The sequence below is a fragment of the Arachis hypogaea genome, chromosome 9 (assembly GCF_003086295.3).
Source record: "Arachis hypogaea cultivar Tifrunner chromosome 9, arahy.Tifrunner.gnm2.J5K5, whole genome shotgun sequence".
In the NCBI taxonomy this organism is placed as follows: Eukaryota; Viridiplantae; Streptophyta; class Magnoliopsida; order Fabales; family Fabaceae; genus Arachis; species Arachis hypogaea.
Window position 1 is genome coordinate 7657033 of NC_092044.1, and position 25567 is coordinate 7682599.

Consider the following 25567-nt stretch of genomic DNA (forward strand, 5'->3'; position numbering starts at 1 on the left):
TTATTTCTCAAATTAGTCATGATGTTACATTTCGTATTTTAATATATTCTACAAAACTTTAATGTATTTAATTTTATCTTATTTGTGATTCATATTAGTCTCTAATTTTATTTTAGTTATAAAATCATTAGTGACATGTTGAGACAAACTGATATTTGTCATATTAGATTTTTTACCGACTAATATAGTAATTGAAAATTTTTACTTCAATTTGTTTTTGAAAAACTTTTAAAGCCCTCAAGTAAAATTAGGATTAGAATTTTAAAAATTTTGTAGAAAGAATTAATGTAAAAAAGTTTTAATTATTATATTAAATTATCGTTAAAAAGTTCAGTATGACAACGATTAATATCTCAGTACAATATTAATAATTGTGACCAAAATAATATTAGAAGTTTAGAACCAATGAGTAACAAATGTTAAGTTAGGACCTCGAATGTAACTTTTAACATGTTATTATCCAACTGATGAAACTCTTAATTTAATTGTGTTATATCTTTTAACCATTAATATAGAATTGTAAATTTGTAATATAGATATTTCTTTAAGAATCATTTAAACCATTAATCTCAAAAAATAACTACTGGCTAAACAATGACAGGGAAATGGTCGTTGTTTGATTTAAATTGGAATTCAGAGGAAAGGAAGAATTTGCATTTTCAAGACCTAGATACATTGAAAAGACAAAAATACAGTTCCAATTCCCAAGTTGCTCACAAAGAGCCAGTTAAAATGGGGTAGATTTCCTAAACTCTTAAATTTTGTGTTCTCTAGCTTGGACTTCAAAGTTCAATCTCTTTAGAACAACCCCATTTTTGGTGTTTTATTTATTTATTTTTATGAGATTTAGATTTTTTAGTATTTTTTAATTTGAAAATCCCACTTTTTTCTTGATTGTTGTTAGTCCAAATTGTCATATGTGTAATTTTGGGAAAAAATGGACAAAAGTACACATAAAATTTTACAGGATGGGCAGATGTATACTCTAATTTTTTTAATGAACTAGTATATATACACTAATATTAAACACCGTTGTCATTTTTACTTTTTGTCGTTTGAGTAACTTTTCTAGTAGTATGACTGCCAAGTGACTTGTGCATTGTGTGACGTGACTCTTTTGACAACGACATATTGAAAACTAAATGATAAATTATTGAATTTGTTAAATTTGAATAAAATAAATTTTACAAGTGATTTAGAATTTTTATTTTTCTTTCTTCTCCAAAAAGTAGATGTGGATAAAGGGATCAGAAATAGCTACTAGGATTATGTTCGAATTAAATTTTGGAGAAGGAAGAAAGAAAATGAAAATTCTAAGTGTGTGTTTGAATTACAATTTATGAACGGTAGTTTGTATAAAATTGATTTGGTAAACTTGATTTTGATGAAAAGTAAGTTTGTGTCAAAGTAATTTATGTTTGGCCATCTTTATATCAAAATAAATTATAGTAAAATAAATGTTGTTTGGATTACACTATTCAAAATCACTTTTAGATAAAAAATTACTAAAATAGACATCAACTTAAATAATTTTTGTATATTATCTTATCATTTTAATTTAAATATTTAAATAGATATTATTAATTAATTTTATAATAAAATTAATATTTATATACTAAAATAAAAATAACATATAAAAATTGGCAAAATATATTTTTAATCAAAACTAACAAAATATAAATTTTAGAGAGTACTAAGAATAATAAAAAAAATTAAATATTTACCTTAGTAGTAGTGATTGAAATAAATCAAAAAAATTTTAATGATATTTTTTATATAGTATATTTTTAGTACTCTTAGTATTTTTTTTTAGTATGTTATATTTTTTATTATTATTATTTACTATTAATTTTTTGTTTAATTTACTTTATCTAATAGGATTAATAAATTATATTATAAAAAGATAATAAAAAATAATACAAAAAATCACAATTATAAAAATGTATAATGTCAAACAAATAATAAATAAAAAAATAATAAATAATAGAAAAAGAGAGTTCATATAAACAGAAATAATAAGAATTTCATACGTAATACAATAACATGCATAAAGGGTAAAGTTAGTAAAATGTAAATAAAAATTAAATATTGATGGCTAAAAGCCCATTAGTGAAAAGTTAGTGAAAAGCAGAAGCTCAAAATTATTGCTTCTTATAAACGTGAGTTTGAATACAAAATCACTTCTACGTTTATGAATAAAAAATTTGCCAAACTAAAAATTGAAGCTTTCAAGAAATCTAAACTTACTTCTTCTCTTCTAATGTATTTTCCAAACGCATTCTAAATCACTTGTGTCATCAAAAAGATCATGTCACTATGTACAAAGTCTCTTCTATTGCCAAAAAAAACCAGAAAAAAGATAGAAATGACAACAAAGCTTAATGTGTCCAGATTCATTAAAAAATTGGAAGATACATCTATCCACTATTCACTGTATGAAAATCTAAGTGTACTTTTTTGTCCATTCTTCGGTAATTTTTATTTGTATCAATAAAAACTTATCTTTAATAAAAAAAATAATAATCTCATATAAATTTCCTATCAGAAGTAACACCACCAAATGTCAATGGGTACAGTAAATAATCCGTTGGTAATGTTCAAATTTTATTAGTATGAGTTTATGCATATATATCAACTTTCCCAAAGATGATACAAGAACAAAAATCTTTGAATTATACATATATTTTCTAAATTCTTGTGATATTTAGAATAACACCATAGCCAGGTTCTATAACCAAACGGAAGATAGGTGAATGGCAATAACTCTGAGACAAAGAGATCCTAAACTTGATCAAAATGAGACACAAAATCACCTTCAATTCTGTCATGGCTAAGTGTTGCCCAGCACAAATCCTAGCCCCTAATCCAAATGGAACATATGCTTGTGGGAATTTGCAAGCTCCAACAATCCCATTTGAGAATCTTTCTGGATTGAACTCGTGTGAATCATGACCCCAAATCTCAGGGTCTTGCATTAGTATTGGGACTGAAATCTCAATGTTCATTCCTTTTGGAATTAGGATACCTTTCAAGTGAATGTCTTCCAATGCTGATCTCGAAACAAACGCCGCCACCGGATAAAGCCGCATTGTTTCTTGAATCACCATGGTCAGCTGCAAGGATAGCATTTTCAAATTTTCAATAGAAAATCATGTGATAATGATAGCTAATATATCGATATGATGAAAATTCAGGTGCAGTTGATTTCACGTGAAGTTAATAACTCAGAGTCGTTAGATGATTTGATTGATTTGACTAAATTTTCATCTAACGGCTCTCAACTATCAACTTCACGTGAAGTCGACTGCACCTGAGTTTTCACCTTCAAACTATGTACAAAACTAATATATTGATTGCTAGAAGGTGGCTAATCTTCACGCAAAGATGATAGTTAAAATATTGACATGCACATATTATGTTAAGTAATTTAGTTAAACATGTTAAACATTTTAACAATTCTCAGTTATCATCTTCATATGAAGATATTTTCATGTGAGTAGCCACTTGTTAGAATGGCATTTGAATAAGTTTTTGCATGTTCATCCTTGCATGGAGAATAGCATGCAATTGGACAAAAAAATGTGTCAAGTTTCTCTTAATCTTGAATAATTTAAACAATACTTCCATGCCATTTGGTTGAAATCAAATACAAAAAAAGATTCAAAATAACTAATGATCCAAGTGTCAATGCAATAAAATGCAGCATCATGGAAATTGGAAACAATAAACTCTTTTAACACATGAACATACCATCTTCATTTTTCTAAGCATACTTGCATCTGGAGGATTGTTGCCACAAACTTGAAGAACCTCGGCCCTAACTCGATCTTGCCAATCCTGGTGTATGGCTAGCAACATCAAGCACCATGATGCTGTAATTGCAGTACTCTCATGTCCAGCAAAGAATATGTTCTTGCAGTTATCTATTATGAACCTGTCACGAGATATCGAATCTGATAAGATTCCATCACTTCCCTCACAACTCTTTGCACCTTCAAGTATCATTTGTAAAAGATCTTGCTCTTCTGCATCCTGCTTCAACCGCTCGTCTATGATCTTTGATATCATTGAGTTTACCTCTTTCTCCAATCTCCATATCTCTCTGTTTCTTTTAATTGGCAGGCATCTAAACCAGAGATTATAACACAATTTTTCAAGATATGGAAACAAGAACACTATGCAAAAACTTTTCATGAACCATACAAGTCTTTTTTGTAACCATATACATACCTAAAGCCTGGAATTCCAGCATCCTTTGCAGACAAGAGGTTTTGAAGATCCCTAAGCTTTGAAAATATTTCATTTCCTTCAACATAATTGATCCCAAAACAAGCTCTTGCGATTATGTCTGCTGACAAGCTTCGCAAATCGTCGTCGATTCTAAGGTCCAAAGCCTCTCCTTCATTATTGAGTCTACTTTCCCAAGACTTCAGTGTTATATTGGTGGAGTGAACAATCAAGTTAACCATTTCCTTCATCATTATATTGTAACAAAACAAAATTTATTAGATAGCAATTCTAAATCAATATTGAACACTATAGCTCTAGTTTTTAGTTTGATTTGCAATCTCAAAATACTACATGTAAGTTTCTTCTCTATGTACTAGTCCATTTTTCTTGATTGAAGTGACTAGTGCAAGGAATTTTAAATAGTAGGCTTACTCAAACTAAATGATGATCAAGGAAAAACCAAAGACAAGAGATCTAAATTTATCAATTAAGTGAAAAATCACAAATCGGGTCGAATGTCAATCTTAATTAGCCTAAAACCATAAGATAATGACCCTATGAATCTTTCCAATTACATATTATTCATTTAATCAAATCTTAATCAACATGAGCATATATTTAACCCCTCACAAATTACGAATTTGGCGAAAAAAAACCTTGAAAGATGTAATGACAAAATAACCCCCAAACATATCTTCCGTTTGACAAATCGAACCAAACTTTCACTCAATTTAATGATATACTTATATTAGTTTGGTTCATTTGTCAAACAGAGCATATTTTTGGAGTGTCATTTTGTCATTTACATCTTTTGGAGACTATTTTGTCAAAATAGTAATAGGATACAAAATAGCTATTTACTCTGATCATATTTAGAAAATTATTAGTGGTTTTAATGAAGTTACCTTGACCTTATCAAGGTATAATGAAGGAGCAATGATCTTCCTCTGATGAACCCAAATTGGTCCACTTGATGACAATATACCTTGCCCTAAGAGTGGCCCTAATTCTCTGGATTGAAGAGAAGGCTTCCCTAGATTCACAGATGTGTAAAGGGTGATTTCTTTCACCATTTCTATATCAGACACCACCAACCACTCTACACTCCCAGAAGAAAACAAGTATATGGGACCTGCATGCATGCAATTTATTTTATTTTATTTTATTTTATTAATAGTGGAGACTCAAGCGCAGTTGTCTTCATGCGAAGTTAATAGTTAAGAACTGTTAGATGATTCAGAACTGTTAGATGATTCGACAGATTTGACTAAATTATGATGATGTGTTCTAATAATTCTTAACTATCAACTTAAGACGAAAACATCTGCATGTGAGTTTCCATCTTTATTAATTCTTTTCGAGAAAACCAAAATTAACAAAGCCTACAAAATAATAATGAGAAAAAGGACAATTAAAGTAGTTACATACCATATTGTCTTCTCCATTTTTCAACATGAGGAAACAAATTGTAATACCACCTGTGAGATATAGAAGAAGAAACACCTTTGTCTTTGTCTTGGTGTGAAGATGCAACATTATGAACTTGATGTTGTTCTAGAATCTTCTTCTTTTCTGGGATGTTACCAAAGTAGAAGTGAGGAGAAGGTCCATGAATACCCTGCTTCTGAAGCTTTGATCTCAATGATCTTGGCTTCAACAACAACTCATTCACAACATGCAACAACACCAACGACAACCCTGCTAAGACAACACCCTTTATGTTCATCAGCATCATCTTCTTCAACACCTTCTCTATGATCCTATCACTGCTTCTTTGGTTTAAGAAAGCAAAATGAGTGTTTCTTTAGTGCCAAAGAGAGTTATGGACTTATTAATTACATGGTTTTTTACATAATGCTCTCTCCACTCAGTTAATGGGGTTGTAAGGTTGTTTAAACTTCTAAGATTATTCTACCCGTTCAAACTTACTCAAGTAGAATCTAATTTTAATTACTCAAATTAAATAAGGGTATTGTTAATTAATGATTGCTTAAAATATTACAAAAACAAAGTTTTTTAAAGAAAATATAAAAAATGTGAATCTGTTTAAATTTTTATATACATTAAGGAAATCTATCCATTATCCTTAAGTTTCTGAGAACTCATTGAGTAGTTGACTTGATTTTGTTTTTGGGACTCGTATATACAGATATGCCCCCTTTGTCCATAAATGCTATGAGGTTATTTGAATGAACTCTCTTCTTTTTTCAAGAAAAAAATTAATGGTCTTATTTAAAAAAAAAAGTAAGGATATCTCATATAAAAATATTTTTTTTTATTTATTAATTATATTTAGGCATAATAATATAAAAATATTTCTTTATTATGTTAAAAAGAGAAAATTGTATCTTTTCAAAAATATATATATATATATATTTTTAAATACTTTTAGTTTTATTTAAAAAATTTTGCCAGGCGCACTAAAATTGTATAAAAGATCTTTTTTTATTATTTTTTAACAATTTAATGACATAGAAACATACATTATGTTACTTTTGACAAATATATATATATATATATATATATATATATATATATATATATATAGTGATATTATTAACCTTAACAATGTTTGAAATGTTTAAACTAAATTAACTTACCCATCTCCTTTTAAATGAAATATTCAGTCTTTATATTAGTTATACTATACTTAAATGAATTAAGGGATATAAAATAATTTATACTTGATTGCATGTAAAATAATATTCTGTCAAATTTAATAAGATTGTTTGTTTTTCACATTAACTATTACTATATGATTGTCAAATTTAGATTCATTTGTTAATCTTAGACCAACTATTTCTCCTTATTCAAGACATATTATTCATCATTGCTACAATATTCTTATGATGGAGATTACATTCATGCAGAAAAGTCCATGGACTTCAACCTAGTCGACAGATATAGAACCAATGAAGTTACAAATAAAAGGCCAATTCCCTCTTTCTCATAATTTCTTACTTTTGATTATCCTCATCAAGAACTGGCAAAGCTTGGGATAGAATTTCAGCTGCTTGCTCAATCTCCTGCTCAGTTATGATCAATGGTGGAACAAGCCTAATAACATTTCCTTTTCCAGCCGTTAATACCAGGAGGCCAGAATTTCGGCACGCGTCGACAAGGGGTGAGGCAGGTACATCTAGATCAATCCCTATGATTAGGCCAAGACCACGGATTTCTCTGACATGTCTGTTTCCTCCTAACTTCTGCTTAAGTAGGTCTTTGAAATATAGGCCTTTCTTGCATACAGAAGAGAGGAACTCAGGTTTTGAGATTTTATCCAAAACAGCAAGAGCAGCATTACACACTAGAGGGTTTCCTGCAAAAGTACTTCCATGGTCACCATAATTTATAGCAGACGCGACTCTCTCGGTCACTAGGACCGTTCCAATGGGCAGACCGCCAGCGAGAGGCTTGGCAAGGGTCATGATATCTGGGAAGACACCATATGCCTCATGTGCCCAAAGATACCCAGATCGACCTAGACCACATTGGACCTACAAAATCAAAAAGAATAATCAAATGTGCTAATTCATTAATTTTTAGAGTTAAATAAGTTTTGAATTTAGCTAAAAGATGCTCTGAGAACACATTAAGAAGATAACAATGAATTTTTTTTGAAGTTTTAATGTACTTAATGCATTGGAAATATAAAAGAATTACTCACAATTTTATTCTCACAATGTTTCAATCAATACAAGATCAACAAAATGAAAAAGAGAAAACAAGTCAACTAACCATTTTGAATGACAAAATCATCAACAATAGAGGGATGTTAGACAATCTTTTTCCAGGAATCATAATGCAAGTGAAACCGATCAAAATAAAACCCTTCGATCTTTGGTTTACTTGCACAAATTTCTGATTTGAAAGAGATTCACCAACATAAGGCATCTGTCTACTACACAAATGCAATTAAACTTAAAGATTAGATAGTGGTGCATACCTCATCAAACACAAGAAGTGCCCCAGTTTCATCACAAGCTCGGCGTAGAGACTCTAAAAATTCTCTTGTGGCACTGTATATTCCACCTTCTCCTTGGATTGGCTCGACAAAAACTGCAGCAATATTCCCCTGCTTAATCCGTTCTATTGCAGCATCTGCATTTCCATACTCTAAAAATGTCACCCCAGGCATAACAGGTTCAAAAGGTGCTCTGTAATGCACTTTACTAGTCAAAGCAAGTGCTCCCATTGTTCTCCCATGGAAACAATTGCTAAAAGCTATAAATTCTGTTGCCGGTGCTTTTCCGTCAGTACATGTATGCCTCTGATACTTTCTTGCAAATTTAATAGCTGCTTCGTTAGCTTCGGTTCCGGAATTAGCAAAAAATACACGATCAGCAAAAGAACAAGCCACTAGACGCTTTGCTAGTTCTATCTGCATCAATGACAAAAGAAACGTAGAAATGGATAAAGGTTTAATGCGATGCTGCATGGAAACACATGCAGAACATGACATGAAGTAAAGCATAATTAAGACTATATTCAGTTATAATTAAGATAGACAATGGGATAATGAACTTCATTATTTTTATTAGGTAAATAAAATGCAGTGCATTAGTTTCTATAAACACTTGAAAAGTAGGGTCTAAAACGCAAGGAGCAATTTAACTACCTTTTGGATTGCTTCTATTATGCACTGACTAAATCCCCATTTTGGTCCCTGACATTCACGCGATTACTCATTTTGGTCTCCGAAATTTAAAATTACCTATACTGGTCCTCCAGATTCAAGTTTTGGCACCAATATGGTCCCTCAACTCTTTCCGGTGATGATTAGGCAAATGGAGTGCTGAGATGACACCCTTCCTGTCACGTTGGACGCTGTAACGGCTAGTTAATGTGGCGAGGGTTGTATTTGTATCCAATTTAGTCCCCCTTATTAAAACTTTGTCATTATAACTCAGATAAATAATAAGGTAATTAGGGTTTCATGGACTAAATTGGATACAAATACAACCCTCGCCACATTAACTAGCCGTTACAGCGTCCAACGTGACAGGAAGGGTGTCATCTCAGCACTCCATTTGCCTAATCATCACCGGAAAGAGTCGAGGGACCATATTGGTGCCAAAACTTGAATCTGGAGGACCAGTATAGGTAATTTTGAATTTCGGGGACCAAAATGAGTAATCGCGTGAATCTCAGGGACCAAAATGGGGATTTAGTCATTATGCACTACTAATAAACTTATTTCAATATGTATGACAAATTAGCCATAGAAAGCTTTAAACAATGTGATGTACACCATGCTTCATCTGATATTTTGTTTTTCCGTTTTTTAATTGTTGTACCTTTTTTTCTTTCCTTGCAATAGTTCTAGGTTTTCAGAAGTTTTATAAGCACTTCCTACTCTTTAGTTTACAGATGTTTGACAACAATAACTCAGTTTCTCAAGATTTAGCAACTTCCACTATGAAAAAGACAGCTTCAATCCTGAAATTTTTCTTTTTCTCACAAATTGTGGTAGATCACAATTAAGCTAACCAAACTTCTATCAATCAAGTCCTAAAATCCTCTCTCTTCCAAACATTTCTAGAAAAATTTAATTGCACTCAATTCTTCATCCATTAAGACAATGATTGGCATGCACTAGATGAAGGAACCAATAAACAATTTAATAGTCATTCCCATGTCCAACGATCCAAACTTGGGGTTGAAAAAAAAAATTACTAACAAATTTCAAATTTGCTGTCTCTGCAAAATCATGTATTATCTTATAATAAACAACAAATGAAACAAATCGGTATTTGTTCCCCTGCAGTTGCTTCTATGTGTTCTAAGAAGACTAGTGTTTTCAAACAAAGTAACAAACCATGAAAATCAGAGTCATTGATTAAATTCTTTTCCCCATAATTTCTAAGAAATTGATGGCAATTTCATAATGTAGACATAACACAGACAGACAGATAAATAATCGCATACCTCACACCAGAAAAATTGAGTTCTAAATTATAAAATGTTCTATGATTTCTAAGGTATTGAAGTTAATTTATAGGCCCATAGCTTAGAAAATCATGGCATCCACACACCTGAGGAATTGTATAATACATATTGCTGACATGAGTAAGGGTGCCGGCTTGTGATACGACTGCTTTCAACCATTCTGCATCCCCATGCCCAAGTGCATTGACAGCAATCCCGGCACTCAAATCCAAATACTCTCGCCCCTCGACATCATATACCTTACAACCTTGCCCCCTCTCAAGAACCACAGGTGCTCTAGCATACGTTCCCACTAAATACTTCCCTTCCATCTCAATCACTGCATTAGCCTTTGCTGATCCTACCTTCCCGGCACTAGCTGCTTCAACATCCACATTAAGGCATGCCTTCGGAACAACGCTTTTGCAATTCGTTCGAATAACTGCTGCTCTTCCTCTGGCCGAAGCTTTTTCTCTCTCCAAATTGAATAGTTTCCTAATGTTGTAAGATGATTGAGAAATTGAATGGTTCAGACAAATGTGAATGGTACTCATTGTGTTCAACAACAAAGGCCTTGAGTCCTTAACTCTCCTTTATCACTTCTGCTGAAACAAGAGATAAATAAACATAAACAAAAAGTAGTTCTCTTAAAATTCACACACTCAATTGAAGCTAGAAATTCTGTGTTACCTCTGTTGAAAGTAAAACTAATACATTGGCAACTTTTTAAAAGGCCCAAAAATAACCTCAAAAAAAAAGAAAAAAAAAACAACATTTTTTCAATATATATATATATAAGAAGGTTAAGTATAAAGAATCTAGATTCTCTAAAGTGAGAAAATTGGTAAAATAATAAAGTAAGGGTTTAATCATCATTGAATTTGTAACTTCCATCACATGTGAGCCCCACTACTTAATTTAAGAGTGCTCATTTTATCATTTTACCAATTCCTTCCCAAACTATAGAGGATCTTGATCCAAGTGTAAATGACAAGTTAAGTTATGAAAAAAGAAGCAAATATAATGAGCAGCAAAAAAACTACTCTTTGTGAAATGCCAAAAATGAGTCTCCTTACTAATTGATTAATAAATATAATATTGTTATTGAAATACAATTTGCAACTCCACACAAATCTAAATGTACAATATAAATACAAAAAACACAGCAAACCAATCATGGAAAAAAAAACACTAATCGGAATTTATTGTACAATAACCATTAACCAAGCAATAAGAAAAGTAGACAATAATATAATAACAAAACAAAAAATTAGAACAATTTGATAAATCAGAACCGCATATCTGCATATATTAACAAACACCAACAGCCTGTTACAGCCAACAACATCACAAAATCAAAATCAAATTCTGAAGCAAAATATACTTTTAAATATAAAAATAAATTACATGATCAGAAACTTATTATTAATTGGGATAAAATCAAATCCATGAAACAAAATGCCAAAATCCAAGCAGAAAATGAGAGAGCAGTGAATCTTACCAGGAGGCAGGGACGAGGGAAAAGCGGCTGCAGAGGCGAGGGACGACGGCGAAGCGAGTGGAAGAGACGGCGGGGTGGTGGCAACGATGCGGGTCGCTGAGCAGCGATGCAGGGGGAAATGGAGAACGGCGGCGGTGCAGGAGTTGAGCGGACTAAATGGAGCAGCGATGCCGGCGCGGCGGAGTGAGAGAGCAGAGAAGAAAAAGAGAAGAGAAAGGTAGCAGCACTGCCGCAGCACTGGGTTAAGGCAAGATATTTCACGATGCCTAGATTGAATTACCAAATTTTTATGAGAAAGTATAAGGAGTTCATAAAATATTTGTACAATGAATACAATGAAAATTTAAGGAATATTAGAGATATAGTTATTAGTATTATTTTTTTTTTTTATCAGCTGAAGTTTTTGAACTAAGTATAATCATGACATAATATTAGAATTTTAGATCCGAATGATTAAGGTTCGAATTTTTTGTAAAAATATTTATTATTCATTAGTGCTGGAATGATTATTTTAGATAGTACGAGTGATGTTTATTTTACTCAATTTTTATATATTACATTTTTACTAATCATGCTACCAATAAATAAACAATCTGCTATCAATTACCTGTTGATATAAAAAAAATATATTTAACATGTGATAAAAAAAGTTTTATTGTATTAATTGTAAATAAGTTGTATTATTTATTTATTATAAATTTTATTATTCTACAATGATAAATTTAGTTATTTTAGAAACTTGATTATTTAGTTCAAAAATATATTAATTAACGGTTTTATTATATATTTAAATATTTTTATCAATTAAATTAAATTAAATTGGTTTAAATTCAACAAAAATAATTAGCACAATAAATATGTGAATCACATGCTTCTTCTTTTTATATTATTTTTTGTTCGTATCTTTTCTTTTTGTCGTCATTCTTTTGTTGTTATGGCTATTGTTGTATTTTTTTATTTTTTCTCTTCTTCTTAATCTCTGTTTAGTTGATGTATAAGATGCGACATGAACACAAAGATACAAATATTAAAGACACAGAGCGATAGAAATATATCTATGTATTGTGTTTGACAAAAATAATGAATAAAACACACAAATATTTGAAAAAAAAACTAAATTACTCTTTATTCAAAAAAGGTTTGGGAAGATAAGAGGACAAAATTTAAAAATTTAAAAATTGAATAAAGATAAAAGAATACAAAATTAGTGTAGTTTCAGTATCTCACTAAATTAGAAGTACACAAATTTAGTATTTTTATGTTCATTCGTATCCTTCAAAAATTTATGTCTCACCAAACCAAATAATAGGCATGTGTCCATGGACATCAATCAAACATTACCTTAGTTATTGTAGTATTTCTTATTTTTCTTCTTCTTTGCTTTATTTTTTCTCTTTTTTTTTTTGTCAAGTGAAATGAGAAGAATTATGAATAAATAAAACACAAAGGAAAAGATGAAAAAAAATGACAAAAAAAAAGACAATGATAAAAAATTTTGAATATTTAAAATTTTTTCAGAAAGTAGCACTAGAAATTTTTAACCATGAGATAAGAAGTTTTTTAAGTTTGGCACCAAAATTTCTTAATTATAACACATATTTTTATTAAGAGTGTGAAATAAAAAAAAATCTTAAGAATGTGAAACAAGGTGACTAGGATAGAAAGTTTTGAATTGTGAATAATTTAATAGAAATAGCACTGAAATTTTTTAACCGTGACACAAAAATTTCTTAATTTTTAACTGTAAAGAAGAAGGAGGAGAAAGAAAAAAAAGAAAAAAAAACTAAAATTAATTATTAAAAATTAGGAATTTAGCTTGTAATTGTTAAAAATTAATTATAAAAGCCAACTCAGTAATTAGTTAAAGAAATATGTCATATTATTAAAATATAATGGATACCTTAATAATCTTTTTGTCAGAAATATGTTCTTATTACAAATTTAAAAACACACTTGTCAATTTTTTAAAAAATCTTTCAAGAGTTATTATATTGATATTATTATAAAGATACTATTTTATTAGAGTAAAAATATTTTGATTATCGAATTAGTATTTACCTGTTATGTAACATTAAAAAAATTATATTAATTAAGTCATAATGGCAAACTTTATTATTCTAAACATGATTTTCGATGAAAAATTCTTCCGCACCTTCTAATTATTCTTTGTATATATTACATCCACTAACTTCTATTCCTCTATTGCAGCCTACTTTAAATTCATTGCTTATAACAATTTTCTTTTGTCTAACAATAATGTTGCTAGTTGCTACTAATAGTGAGACTAATAATACTCATACCGTACCTGCTAACTCTTTTCCAATTGGAGGCATAGAGATTCAACAACCTTTTGAGTCCTCATAACATTCAATAAAAAATTCACACCCAATGATCACTCGCTCTAAAACCAAATCCACCAAGCCTCGAGGCCTTCTTGCTGCCACAACTAGTGTGGACTTAGTCAACAATGCACCAAAATCAGCAAAACAAGCATCACAAGTTTCCCATTGATTGCATTGATTGCATTCTTCAATGGATTGTCCGACAAAAAAGTGTATATGTCACAACTAGAGGAATTTGTTGCATCTGATTCTACAATGGTATGTGAGTTACACAAGGTTATTTATGGTTTGAAACAAGCTCCAAGAACTTGGTTTCAAACTTTGGCAGCAACCCTCTACATGTTTGGATTTCAAAATACTCGATCAGATGTATCTCTTTTCATTAAAAAATTTTCTTCTTCTATTATATATCTTCTAACTTATGTAGATGATATCTTGGTCGTTGAAAGTAATGCTTCAGAAATTGAAACTTTAATTAAATATTTGAACACTACTTTTCCTCTCAAGAGTTTGGCAGATTTTTTTTTTTCTTGGATTAGAGTTTTCATTTTTTAACAGGGGATATGTTAAATCAAACAAAGTATGCTCAAGATCTTCTTGCAAAGTCGGGAATGAGCTCCTCCAATTCCATGCCAACTTCAATGATGAGCTCGTTGAAATTATCAACGAACGGCTCAGAACCTTATAAGGACCCGAAGCATTATCACATGATTCGTGCAAATGATCAAGTGATAGATATATTGACAAAGCCACTTTCAATTAGATTGTTTGAGAGGTTTTGCAGTAAACTTATTAGGATTAGTGACAATTCCCATCTAAATTTGAAGGTGAGTGTGTTGTGGAGAGTCATAGTTTGGGTCAAAAATTTATTAGTAAAGAAGAGTTGGTTAGTGAGTGAAATTTGTTAGAATTCTTGGGTTGATATAGTTGTTACGAGCCAGAGTCTTTTATTGTGCATGATCATATATGTGCACGAGAACTCTATATATCTCATGCTCAGATAACAATCTATCATTCTTAGCTTTTACATTTTCAGTGCGGAGGATCCTCCCATAAACATGCCTAAAATTTCTTTTTATAAAGACACTTTGTCGGATTATTATTAGACATATTAATTAATTAATTATTTTTAAATTTCTTAACAAATTAAAATAAAATTGATTTTTTTATAACAATAACAATAAACCAAATTATTATTAGATCAGGTCGAATCAATCAATTTACATAATCCACTGTATCATTTTTTTTAAAACAAAAATTAAGGATATATTTGTCTTTTTATAAAAAAATTTAAACATGATTCGGTTTAAATTGTGTAAATCGATCGGATCAAATCGAGTCTAATAATTACAATGCTGACAATTGAATTTATTATTGTTGCTATAATAAATCGATTTTGTTATGGTTTATTAAAAAATAAATTATTAACCAGTTTTTAATAAAGATGTCCAATAATAACGTCTTTGAAAAAAAAAAACATTTTAAAAAAAGAGATATTTTTGGTATTTTTATCGAAGCGGTCTCCTCTCAGTACACTCTCTTTTTCTTTTTCTTTGCTCTGCAAGAACTATAATAACGCGTTTGGATAGGTTTATAAGTAATTTTTTTAATTTTTAATTTATGAAAAGTTATAACATTAATATTTGGTACAATTTTTAAAATCAAATTATATAACTTTTTAAAAAACTATTGAAGTGTTTATGGAAAAGTTAAAAAAAATAACTTCTCTTATAATAAAATTTTTTCATAGAAAAATTAAAAACAAATGACTCTTTTTATAATAAAAATTTTTTTATCACTCTTATTTTAAAATAAATATTTTTAAAACTAAAAAATCAAATACAAAATAACTTATTTATAAGCTATTTTTAATATAAATATTTATTATTTAAACTTTTTTTTCAAAAGGAGCTTAATTAAATTGTGATGAGTTAAAAAATTAACTAACTCAATTAATAATGACAAACATTGATCTAATGGGTCAAACACCCAATTAGTTTTGATTGTCTTGGTTAATGATTGTAGACCAAAATAGCTGCAATCCAAAGAGATCTCGGTAGGCTTTCTAACTCTCAAAACCCAAAGAAATAAAGTAAAGAAATCAGCTGGGCTGAATGAAAAATATATTCAACCCAAGTCCAAAAAGATTCCACCAAGTTGAAGCCTTCCAAAGCCAATGCTCACAAGTTTGCTTAGGTCAGAATCAGAAAGAAATAGAAAGCTTCGTTCTTCTTGTTCATTCACCAGAGAAAAAAAAAGAAGAGAGAAATGATAAATCACAAAAGTAAATGTCTAATCACTCTAATCAAAGCAAGTCAAGCTAAGTCAAAAGATAAATGTGATTTATTTTCATTTGCATGCAATTTATTTTCTTCATTCTTTCTCTAACTTTCTGCTATACCATTTCTGGATTAATGAAAAAAGTAATGTCTGATTACTTCTGCTGAAAATCAATAGTGATGGTTTCAGTGGCTAAGAGAAGGGGGGTTGAATCTTAGCCCCCTTTTCGATGTTAACACTTGCTGACCTTCAGAGAAGACTTTTCTGTTTTTGCTCGTCACTGGACACGAGCAACTTTGTTTTGTCTCGTCCCTTGCCACGAGAATTTTTGTTTTGTCTCGTCACTTGGCACGAGATAATTCTGGTTTTTGCTCCTGTGTAGTAGAAAACAGAAATGGAGTAGAAAGAGAAGAAGATTGCACCCAGATATATCCTGGTTCGGCTGCTAAGTGCAGTGCAGCCTACATCCAGTCTCCATCACAAACATGATGGAATTTCACTATAATCAATCTGATTACAACTTTGTAAAGTGCTAACCCAACTTACAAGGGGATTCCTACAGAATCATGATACACAACATAGATGAACAAAGGAACTCTCAGACATCTATGGCTTTTTCTTTTAACTTTGCACTCTCTGCCTTTTTCCGCTCTATGGCTTTTTCTTACAAACCTCACTGTTTGCCTTTTTCCATGAGACTCAAGACATGACAAAATTAAACAGAAAAATTACAAAACAGAGAACATTGAAGGAGAAGAAAAAAACTGTTAGCTCAGGTAGCTCTGAGAACACTGTGCCTTGCACTCTCAAATTTTCTCCTTGCTTCAAACAGTGGTTGTTCCCTCTTTTTAAAGAAGAGGCAAGCCTCCACACTTGAAGCCAAAACCGAACCAACTTCTTCCTCCTTCAACAAAAACAGAACCGGTTCGGCCACACAGAGAAACAAGAGATAACCATGCATTAGCCAACATGCAATTACCTCTAGTCCTTTCTTGATCATCACCCTTCATCAATCCGGGCTCTCCATCCTTGGCTTCCTCTCCAAGATGGATTTCTGGCCCTTGATGCTTCATGATGATGATGACTTCATCTGCTTCAATCTCTGCCTTCAACCATCACTTCGCCACTCTAGCTACTCCCTGTGGTGGTTGAGCAGAATCAAAGACAAGCCATGCTTCAAGAATCTCTTCTCTTGGCCGAATCTTCAATGTCCATTTTTGAGCATGAAAAGCTCAAAATAACCTCACCAAATCTAACCATATTTGGTAAGTATCTTAGCTACAACTCATTTTTATTTTAGTATGTTTTCTTGCCATCATTAGCTTGATGGTCTTGATGCATGCAGCTTCTTCCTTTTCTTGGTTGAAGAACATTTCTTCCATTGTTTTCTGGACAAGGACCGAAGAAGAAAAAGAAGAAAGAGATGAGAGAGAATATAACTTTGGAAAGAAAGTGATTAAGTGAGTTGATCAAATCAAGTGGAAAAGTGCTTTCTCTTCCCTTAGAGTGACGTGTAGCTTTGAGCACATCAATCATGTCACTTCATTTTCTCTCTCATGTTCCCCATGCATTAATTAACAATGTAATAGATTTTGAAATCTATCACATGGTTAAAGGCTTGGTTCCGTTGGAAGCACTTTGCTTTCATTTTTCTTTGATATCGGACCAAGATTGGAACCAATTATCACTAATAGAATTTGGACTTGTAACATTGAGATTAAAACTGGCCCATTTGGTTAACATTTGCTTTCCTGATGAAATTGATTTCGGATCAAGCATAGAACACATAAGAAAGCATTTGTTTGGGCTTGCAACAACAATATTTATTCTGGCCCACTCAATAATTCAGCCTCATGGTATGAGAAACATGTAGCAAGGCTGATTATTGGGCTTAAACCAGAAATTCATTTTTCGACCCAATTTATACCTGCACAGCAAAATTAATTAATTAACATATATGAATCAAAATTGGATTAATAATTTTGCTGTTAATAATGTTTGGTCATCATTAATTTAATTTAGAGTTTTCCAAACTCATCAAATAGCTTACAAAGTTACTTGGAGTCAAAGCACATTTTCAAGGGTTTAGATTTGGGATTATCACTGAATAAGATCATCTCTGCTGCTCTGTTGACCACGGTCAAGCAAGAAAATTACCTTGGTTTTATCAGAGCTCAAAATCCAAGATGTTGACTTCAGAGAAACCTTAACCGTGACACAACACAATATACAAAAAGAAAAATATTTCTGGTAAAAAAGCAAGAAAAGGGAACCAAAATCTGGGTTTTGTTTTGAGAGCTTCCTTGAGAAGAGTTCAACATTTTGGACAGTATTTTCTAAGTTAAAGAAGCATTCCGCCAAGATGAAGAACTCAATCAGAGTTAGCTGAATCCGGTTCAACTTATAGCAACAGAGGCTATTAATGCATTATTCTCCTTCATGTTTTACAGTTTGTATTTCATTTTCAATATATATCTTTCTGTATTGTCTTTGAGAGGTAAAAGGTTGAAAGAGAGACATTGAGAAAAGGCCTAAAAGTGAAAAAGGCTAAGTGAAACACTTGAAAGAAAAACAAAGAGTGGATTCTGATTTTCTTTGTTTGTAATTTTCTGTTTTGTGTCCAGTACCGATGAGGTATCCCTTGCTAAGTTGGGTAAGCACTTAACGTAAAGAGTTTAGGTATTAGCATAACCAAATCAAATTTACGAAAAAACTTGAGAGTTTAGAAGGGATTGTGTGAATCCTAACAAATTAGTGTATGTAATATTTTGATTCTAGTGAAAATTTCGCCTCTGTTATGGTGGAAACTAAATGTAGGTTGCATTGCACAAACCAACTGAATCAGGATACATGACTGTGTCATCTTTTTTTTTTTTCCTACTGTTCTGTTTTTGATATTTATGAAATAAAATAAAATTATCTCTTAAATTTTTTACTACACTGTTCAAATAGATTTTAAGTGTAAGATTTATATTAAAGGCTTAATCCATTAATGTAAAAGAGGACCATAGATTTAACCTCTCATTCTCTAAGTCCTCTGTAATCTTCAAGTTTTTTATTCAAATTAGGCCTAAGAAAAGATATGATAATTAAACTGAGATCAGGTTAGTAAATATTATATAAATACTATATTTTTTTTTAAATTTTGCTAACATGTGTTATTAGGACACATGATAAACTTATTATTAGTAAAATATTTTAAATATTTTTTATTTAATAAATATAAAACAAATACATAAAAAATTTAAATTTTTTTATATTTTTAATAAAAAAAATTTGTTCTATAACCTTAACATTATAGATTCGAACTTCGTAATTCCAAATTCACTACTCAAATCGATTAAAATTAAGTACAACCAGATTTTGTCCAATTATTGGCCAAGATACAATTCCTAATATAATCAGATTGAGTTGGATTTAATCGGATATCAGATGATCCGAATCCCCGTCCAAAACCCCTACAATGTTATTCTTCTTGTTCAAGGACCGAGTGAATTGCATTTGCATGAACGGTTCAGAAGAAGTTAAGGGCGTATTGCACCTTCGCTAAGAAGGTACAGCAAGAAACAAACCTAGCATTAAGTATCCATTCACTCCCCTAATCTTAAACTCTTCGCACACGCCGCTTTTGATGTACGGCATCAATACAAACACAAAACAAACTCAACAACAATAAATACAAGTCACTCCTCCCTCCCATTGGCACAAACAAAATCACACAAATAAACCCCACATTATTATTATTATACTGTACTTGAACAACTACTGTACTAGCCCCAAAACTGAAGAAATCAACCCTAGAAGTGAATCCGTTCATTATTATGTAATGCATCATAAGAAATCCGAAGTTCAGATCGGAAAAGAAAGCAGTGGCGTCTCTTCCGATTTCATTTTCAACCAACCAACTCACCAAACTCAAACCGCCACAACTTACAAGAGACCACTCTTGACCCAATCCCTCTCCAAATCCCCAACCCTCTACCAACTAGCAACGTCTTCGGCGGCGGCCTCGTCGTCGTCGTCGTCGTCATCCAAAAGTGATAACAATAACAGAATTCAGTTATTGCTTAACAGGATTCAGTTAGTCGCTAACAGAATTCAGTTTCAGTTACCTTCGATTCGCGGCCTAAGGTTCCACGTCACCATCGTTATCCTCTCGTTCTTTGTGTTCTATCTGATTATCGTTTTCTTTCCCGACAGCTTCTTGCTCCTTCTTGAGTTCGTCTCCGCCGTCTCTGCCGCCGGGGCCTTGCTCTTTTCCCTTCAATTAGCCCTCCCACGCCTCCCATCCTCCATCCGCCGATTCAGGCCGCGGCCGCTGCTGCCGGTCTTCTGGGCCGTGGGGAGGAAGAAACAGAAACAGCAGGGCTCCTCCTACGGTGGATCCACGGGTTTTCGGGAGCAGGTGTTCTCGAACGGCGACGTTTACCAGGGGGAGATAAGGAAGGGGAAGTGTTGGGGGAGTGGGGTTTATTATTATAGTATGAGTGGGAGGTATGAAGGGGATTGGGTGGATGGGAAGTATGAGGGTTTTGGGGTGGAGACATGGGCAAGAGGGAGCAGGTATAAAGGGCAGTTTAAGATGGGATTGAGGCACGGTTTCGGGGTTTATAGATTCTATACTGGGGATGTTTATGCCGGGGAGTGGTCGAGTGGACAGAGCCATGGCTGTGGAGTTCATACTTGTGATGATGGGAGCAAGTATGTTGGGGAGTTCAAGTGGGGGGTTAAGCATGGTCTTGGACACTACCATTTCAGGTAATTCCTTGTCGTGTTTCTTGATTTTAATTCTGGAGGATTTAATTTTGATGATTGGTTTTGTTAGTTAGTTTTTCTTGTTGATTGCTTAGATCATGTAATTCGATATAGGCACACGGAATTGTGAGGAATTTTATGCAGGATGTTGCAGAGATAGTGTTTTGATTTCTTTTTCAGGATGATTTTTGTTTGAGCTTTAACCTGTCGTAAGCATTTCCATTCTAGGAATGAGATGTAGGAATAAGCTTAAAATGGATTATTACAATATTTAATCTGACTACATATGTAGACATACGCTAAGAGATCCGAAAAGAAAACATGTGAATGATATCAGGCCTTAAAGTAAATGGGAGTTTTAAGACCTACTTCAAGATGTAGGACATAGAGTCTAGGTACAATTCTACCAGTAATGGAGAAGGTTTCTGGGAAGAATGGCGAACACAGCCATTGGCTGAATCTTGTTATTAACAAATGGGAAAAGAGGAAACTCAGAATAGACTCCCCATTCGAATCCGAGGTTTAGTTTCAATAGTGCAAGCTAAGAAATTCCTCTTTACCTCCTTTGGAATTCCATATTCCTTTTACTTACGAACAAATTCCTAGGGACAAACAGAGCAGTAACTCCTTGATATTCACCTTACCAAATTTTGAACTTGAAATTCAACAACTGATCCTTCATAAATTCAAACTATTCAATTTACTCACCGTGGGAAGAAAATTTGAATTGTTTGATTTTGAGCTAGAATTTCAGAACTTGTTAAGATCCATAAAATCGGAGTGAAACAAAATTGATGGATATGCCATACTAGTGTTTGTACTCCTATGTGTGCTTGTTGTCTATTTGTGTTGAATAAAGGGTAGCAAAAAGAAAGGAAATGAAGGCTATAGAGATTATAAAGCATTTTGTGATACTGATTGTTATATTTTAGATATAGAAGGGGTTGGTTTCCTTGTCTTTTGACTGGTTAGTAATCAGCTGAATATAAGCATAAACATGATGAATTAAGGCAGAAACTGACCAAGTAAATCATGTTAATAGCCTTTTGATCGTTCTTTTGATTGTCATTGGATTCAGATATTTTGCCAATTCCTTGCTGGTTTTGGTCACTTGATTGATAAACGTGGGCATTTTTTATTCTGTTCATTAAGAACATAGCTGACAAATAGAATCAATAAGTATAGAAAATGAAACAATAAAATTATAAAGTGAAGATTTATATACCCCAGTTTTTTAATATTTGTGGTTTTAGTACTTGCCAAATTTTAATTTCATATCGGCGTAGCCTGCCTTATATCACTCAAAGCTTGAAAACTCTTTAGGATGTCTAAAAGGAAAATGATCTATTATGTTCCTTACATCATGGCTTATTGTAATCCATTTGGGATTGATTTCTTTGTGATTTCATGTCATATTAGATCTTTGTAACTATTTATGTACCTCAGTTGCCATTTTAAAGTCCCTTACAATGTTAATAGCAGCAGCCATCTGCTGTAAAGCTCCTCCATGGTCTGTTGTACGATGTCACTGCAATATTGTTACTTGATGACTAGAGAATGTGATCTCATCATACCACTGTGGTTTATAATACCGAAATTTTATTCACTGCCACATAAAATGCAGTGACTATTCTTTTGTTGTTCTCTTTTATCCCTTGTAGGTCTACTTAATTAAGACAATTAAGAAAAGCAAAATGACTATATTTTCTTTGACCACTGCACTTTGTTATATACTCTTTTCCACATCTAGATAGATACAATATGCTTTATCAATGCAAACTAGACTGTGCTGTCAGTATCAGTGAGTACAATCCTAATCGGTATGCCTATAACGAAACTTGGAGCTTAATCCTACTGTGCATGCATCATTCTGATTTCTCTCAGATTTGGCATCCATCTCTTCTAAGGAAGACCCATCAGCTGAACTGCTCAGAGCGTTAATAGCATCTTTTTTCTTTTTGTCACCGATAAAAGTATGCAGGTTATGTATACATTTAGAACTAACTGTGTGTTTCATCAGAAATGGGGATACATATGCTGGTGAATACTTTGCGGACAAAATGCATGGATTTGGGGTATATCGATTTGCGAACGACCATCTTTATGAAGGAACCTGGCATGAGGGTAGAAGGCAAGGACTTGGAATGTATACGTTCAGAAATGGGGAAACCCAATCTGGTCATTGGCAAAATGGAGTTCTTGATGTCCCAAGCACACAGAATGCCATGTATCCAGTTTCTCCCGTTGGTGTCAATCATTCTAGAATACTTAATGCAGTGCAGGTACACTCTGCTTATGATTTTGTTAACCTCGGTTTATTGATAAGTGCTCTTTTCTCGTTAAATAGTTTAAGGATAAAGATGAATGATTTTGAATGCTTTGTCTCTTGGGTCCACACATTGGTCTTGATTATTGATTATCATTATCAATCTAAATTATTATCATTCCCAATTTCTTTGATTATGTTATGGCAATGGCAGGTTGATGTCAATTTTCTTTGTTTAACATTCCACAGTTAATTGTATGATTTGATCTGATTAATTTGTGTTCATATTGTGTTTGGGTTTTTAAAAATTCTTATTGGTGTGGCAGTGCTTTCTTGTGAGCATTTGTTGCTACATTTTTCTTGTAAGGTTAAGATCAGTTGCAGCATTATAATTTTATTCGAAGTTGTGCAATATAATAAGTTTCTGGAAATTAAAATTTCTATTAATTCAATTATTGAATTATAGTTATCTATGCAAAATATTTATGCCAAATTTTGAGAGAAAGAGAAAAAAAAAGAGTATAAAAAGCAATCTGATCAAACAATTGTTGTATTTAGATGTTAACATATGTATTACATTAGCTGCATTTTACGATGAATGATTTTAAATTAATATCAAAACTTTAGCTATAATCTTCAGGATATAAACTTCAACTTTGTAAAAAATTCGCAATAAAAAATTATTATAAGGGTGTAAAATCTGCTTAAATTTACTATGGTAAGTTGATCCTAAGTAGTAACCCATATAATGTGTGTGTGTGTGTGTGTATTTGCACTGCCACAAATTTTGTTTAAAAGTACATTTTCAAATTTGCTTTTAATCACCACATATGAAGGATCCTTCGACTTAAATTACAAGGAAAGAAAGAACAGTATCTAGAGCTACACATCAGGGGAAAAAGGGTTGAATTTGACAGAATTCAATGATATTTGTGGATGATAAACCGGTAGTGGAAAACTATACTAATTCTTTGTTTGATCACAGGAAGCAAGGCGGGCAGCTGAGAAGGCATACGATGTGGCCAAGGTAGATGAAAGGGTGAATCGAGCAGTAGCGGCCGCGAATAGAGCAGCCAATGCAGCTAGGCTAGCCGCGCTCAAGGCTGTGCAGAAACAAATGCATCCCAATGTTAACACAGAGAGCATTAGAGTCCCCATTGTGTAAGGCTGCTTTTATATTAGCAGAGAATCATAAGATTGCTGTTTAAGCAGCAAGCGGATTTTATTACCTTATCTGCCATGAGTCTTGTATAGAAAGGAAGGGTAATAGCTTCCATATGCTAAAACTATAGATATCTCCTCTTTTACTTTCTCCACATTTTGTAAATGTCTGTAGATGTAAATGCTGGTTTGAAGGTGAAACCTTTATCCAGCTACTGTTGTTGTAAATCTTTTGGTAAAGGGAAAAGAAATATGAACCATAAAATGTTTCTTTGTCCCACAACTTTTATATAAATTGCTTCAATGACCCTGGTATGAAATGTCATTTATTCAAGTATATTTCCTGTTATCTTAATGGGTTTTTTTCCCAGATAAATATTAGTTGGTTTCAAGTTTGGGTTGGTATAATGCTGCTAGAAATTTGGGAGTGGTGTAAATGGGTCTTGGATCTTTTTCAGTTTCTTTCAGCCATTTGTGTTTATGTAATCATGATTTATGACTGTTGAAAGTGTGCTTTAGTATATAAAAGTTGCTTTTACGCAAAGGTGTTGTGCTAAATGGCACAAAAGGAAAGAAATGTAATGAGTTGTTCTATGAATGATACGGTGGAATTAAAACATATCAACTCATAGAGTAGTAGTAGGTAGGTGAATCTTAAAAATTAGTTCCAGGTGATCGTAAATTCTACTCTTGTGAGTCTGGCTTCATAATCTTTGGTTTCGTGGGAATTACCATTGTTGTAAGACAGCATGGTTGTGATACACCACTACACCAGATTAATTGTGGTGGTTCACGCTTTAAGCTCCATCTTCTACCAACTAGGTGTGGAGGTAGCAACACTAATCCGAACTGCAGGTACTTTAATTCACTCCATTCACGTTAAACTCAATCCTCGTACATCATACGTGCTAGGATTTCTGTCATGTTATTAAAGTATAGTGAATGAGAATGTGCAGCATTAGACTAATAAAAAGCTGCTTCCCATATAGGGTTTAGGATTTTGACACAAACATCCAGAGTCACAACACATGCACCCTTCATCCTTGTCCAAGCTGCACCCGACTTCATTGCCGACGACAATGCGGCGAGCCACGCAAGTTGACT

At 32.4% G+C, this 25567-nt stretch overlaps 3 protein-coding genes across 4 annotated transcripts; 1 reads left to right on the top strand and 2 right to left on the bottom strand.

The window, feature by feature from the left end:
- Positions 1 to 2587: 2587 nt before the first annotated feature.
- LOC112710200 (cytochrome P450 714C2) lies at positions 2588 to 6100 on the bottom strand. Its single transcript, XM_025762347.3, has 5 exons — positions 5659 to 6100; positions 5136 to 5362; positions 4231 to 4472; positions 3751 to 4126; positions 2588 to 3113 (listed from the first exon to the last, which is right to left on the bottom strand). Exons 1-5 carry the CDS (start codon positions 5963 to 5965, stop codon positions 2688 to 2690), a joined length of 1578 nt encoding a protein of 525 aa, XP_025618132.1. The 5' UTR covers positions 5966 to 6100; the 3' UTR covers positions 2588 to 2687.
- A 907-nt stretch (positions 6101 to 7007) lies between these two features.
- LOC112710201 (acetylornithine aminotransferase, mitochondrial) lies at positions 7008 to 11987 on the bottom strand. 2 transcript variants are annotated; one of them, XM_025762349.3, is made up of 4 exons: positions 11660 to 11987; positions 10266 to 10760; positions 8177 to 8611; positions 7008 to 7727 (listed from the first exon to the last, which is right to left on the bottom strand). In XM_025762349.3, the coding sequence occupies exons 2-4, from the start codon at positions 10710 to 10712 to the stop codon at positions 7188 to 7190; spliced, it is 1422 nt and encodes a 473-aa protein (XP_025618134.1). In that variant the 5' UTR covers positions 10713 to 10760; positions 11660 to 11987; the 3' UTR covers positions 7008 to 7187. The 2 variants fall into 2 exon arrangements, with proteins under 2 accessions (XP_025618134.1, XP_025618133.1); XM_025762348.3 differs by having other exon boundaries at positions 10266 to 10763; positions 11660 to 11964.
- Positions 11988 to 19654: 7667 nt separating this feature from the next.
- LOC112710202 (uncharacterized) lies at positions 19655 to 24800 on the top strand. Its single transcript, XM_025762350.3, has 3 exons — positions 19655 to 21039; positions 23057 to 23318; positions 24288 to 24800. The coding sequence occupies exons 1-3, from the start codon at positions 20108 to 20110 to the stop codon at positions 24465 to 24467; spliced, it is 1374 nt and encodes a 457-aa protein (XP_025618135.1). The 5' UTR covers positions 19655 to 20107; the 3' UTR covers positions 24468 to 24800.
- Positions 24801 to 25567: the final 767 nt, after the last annotated feature.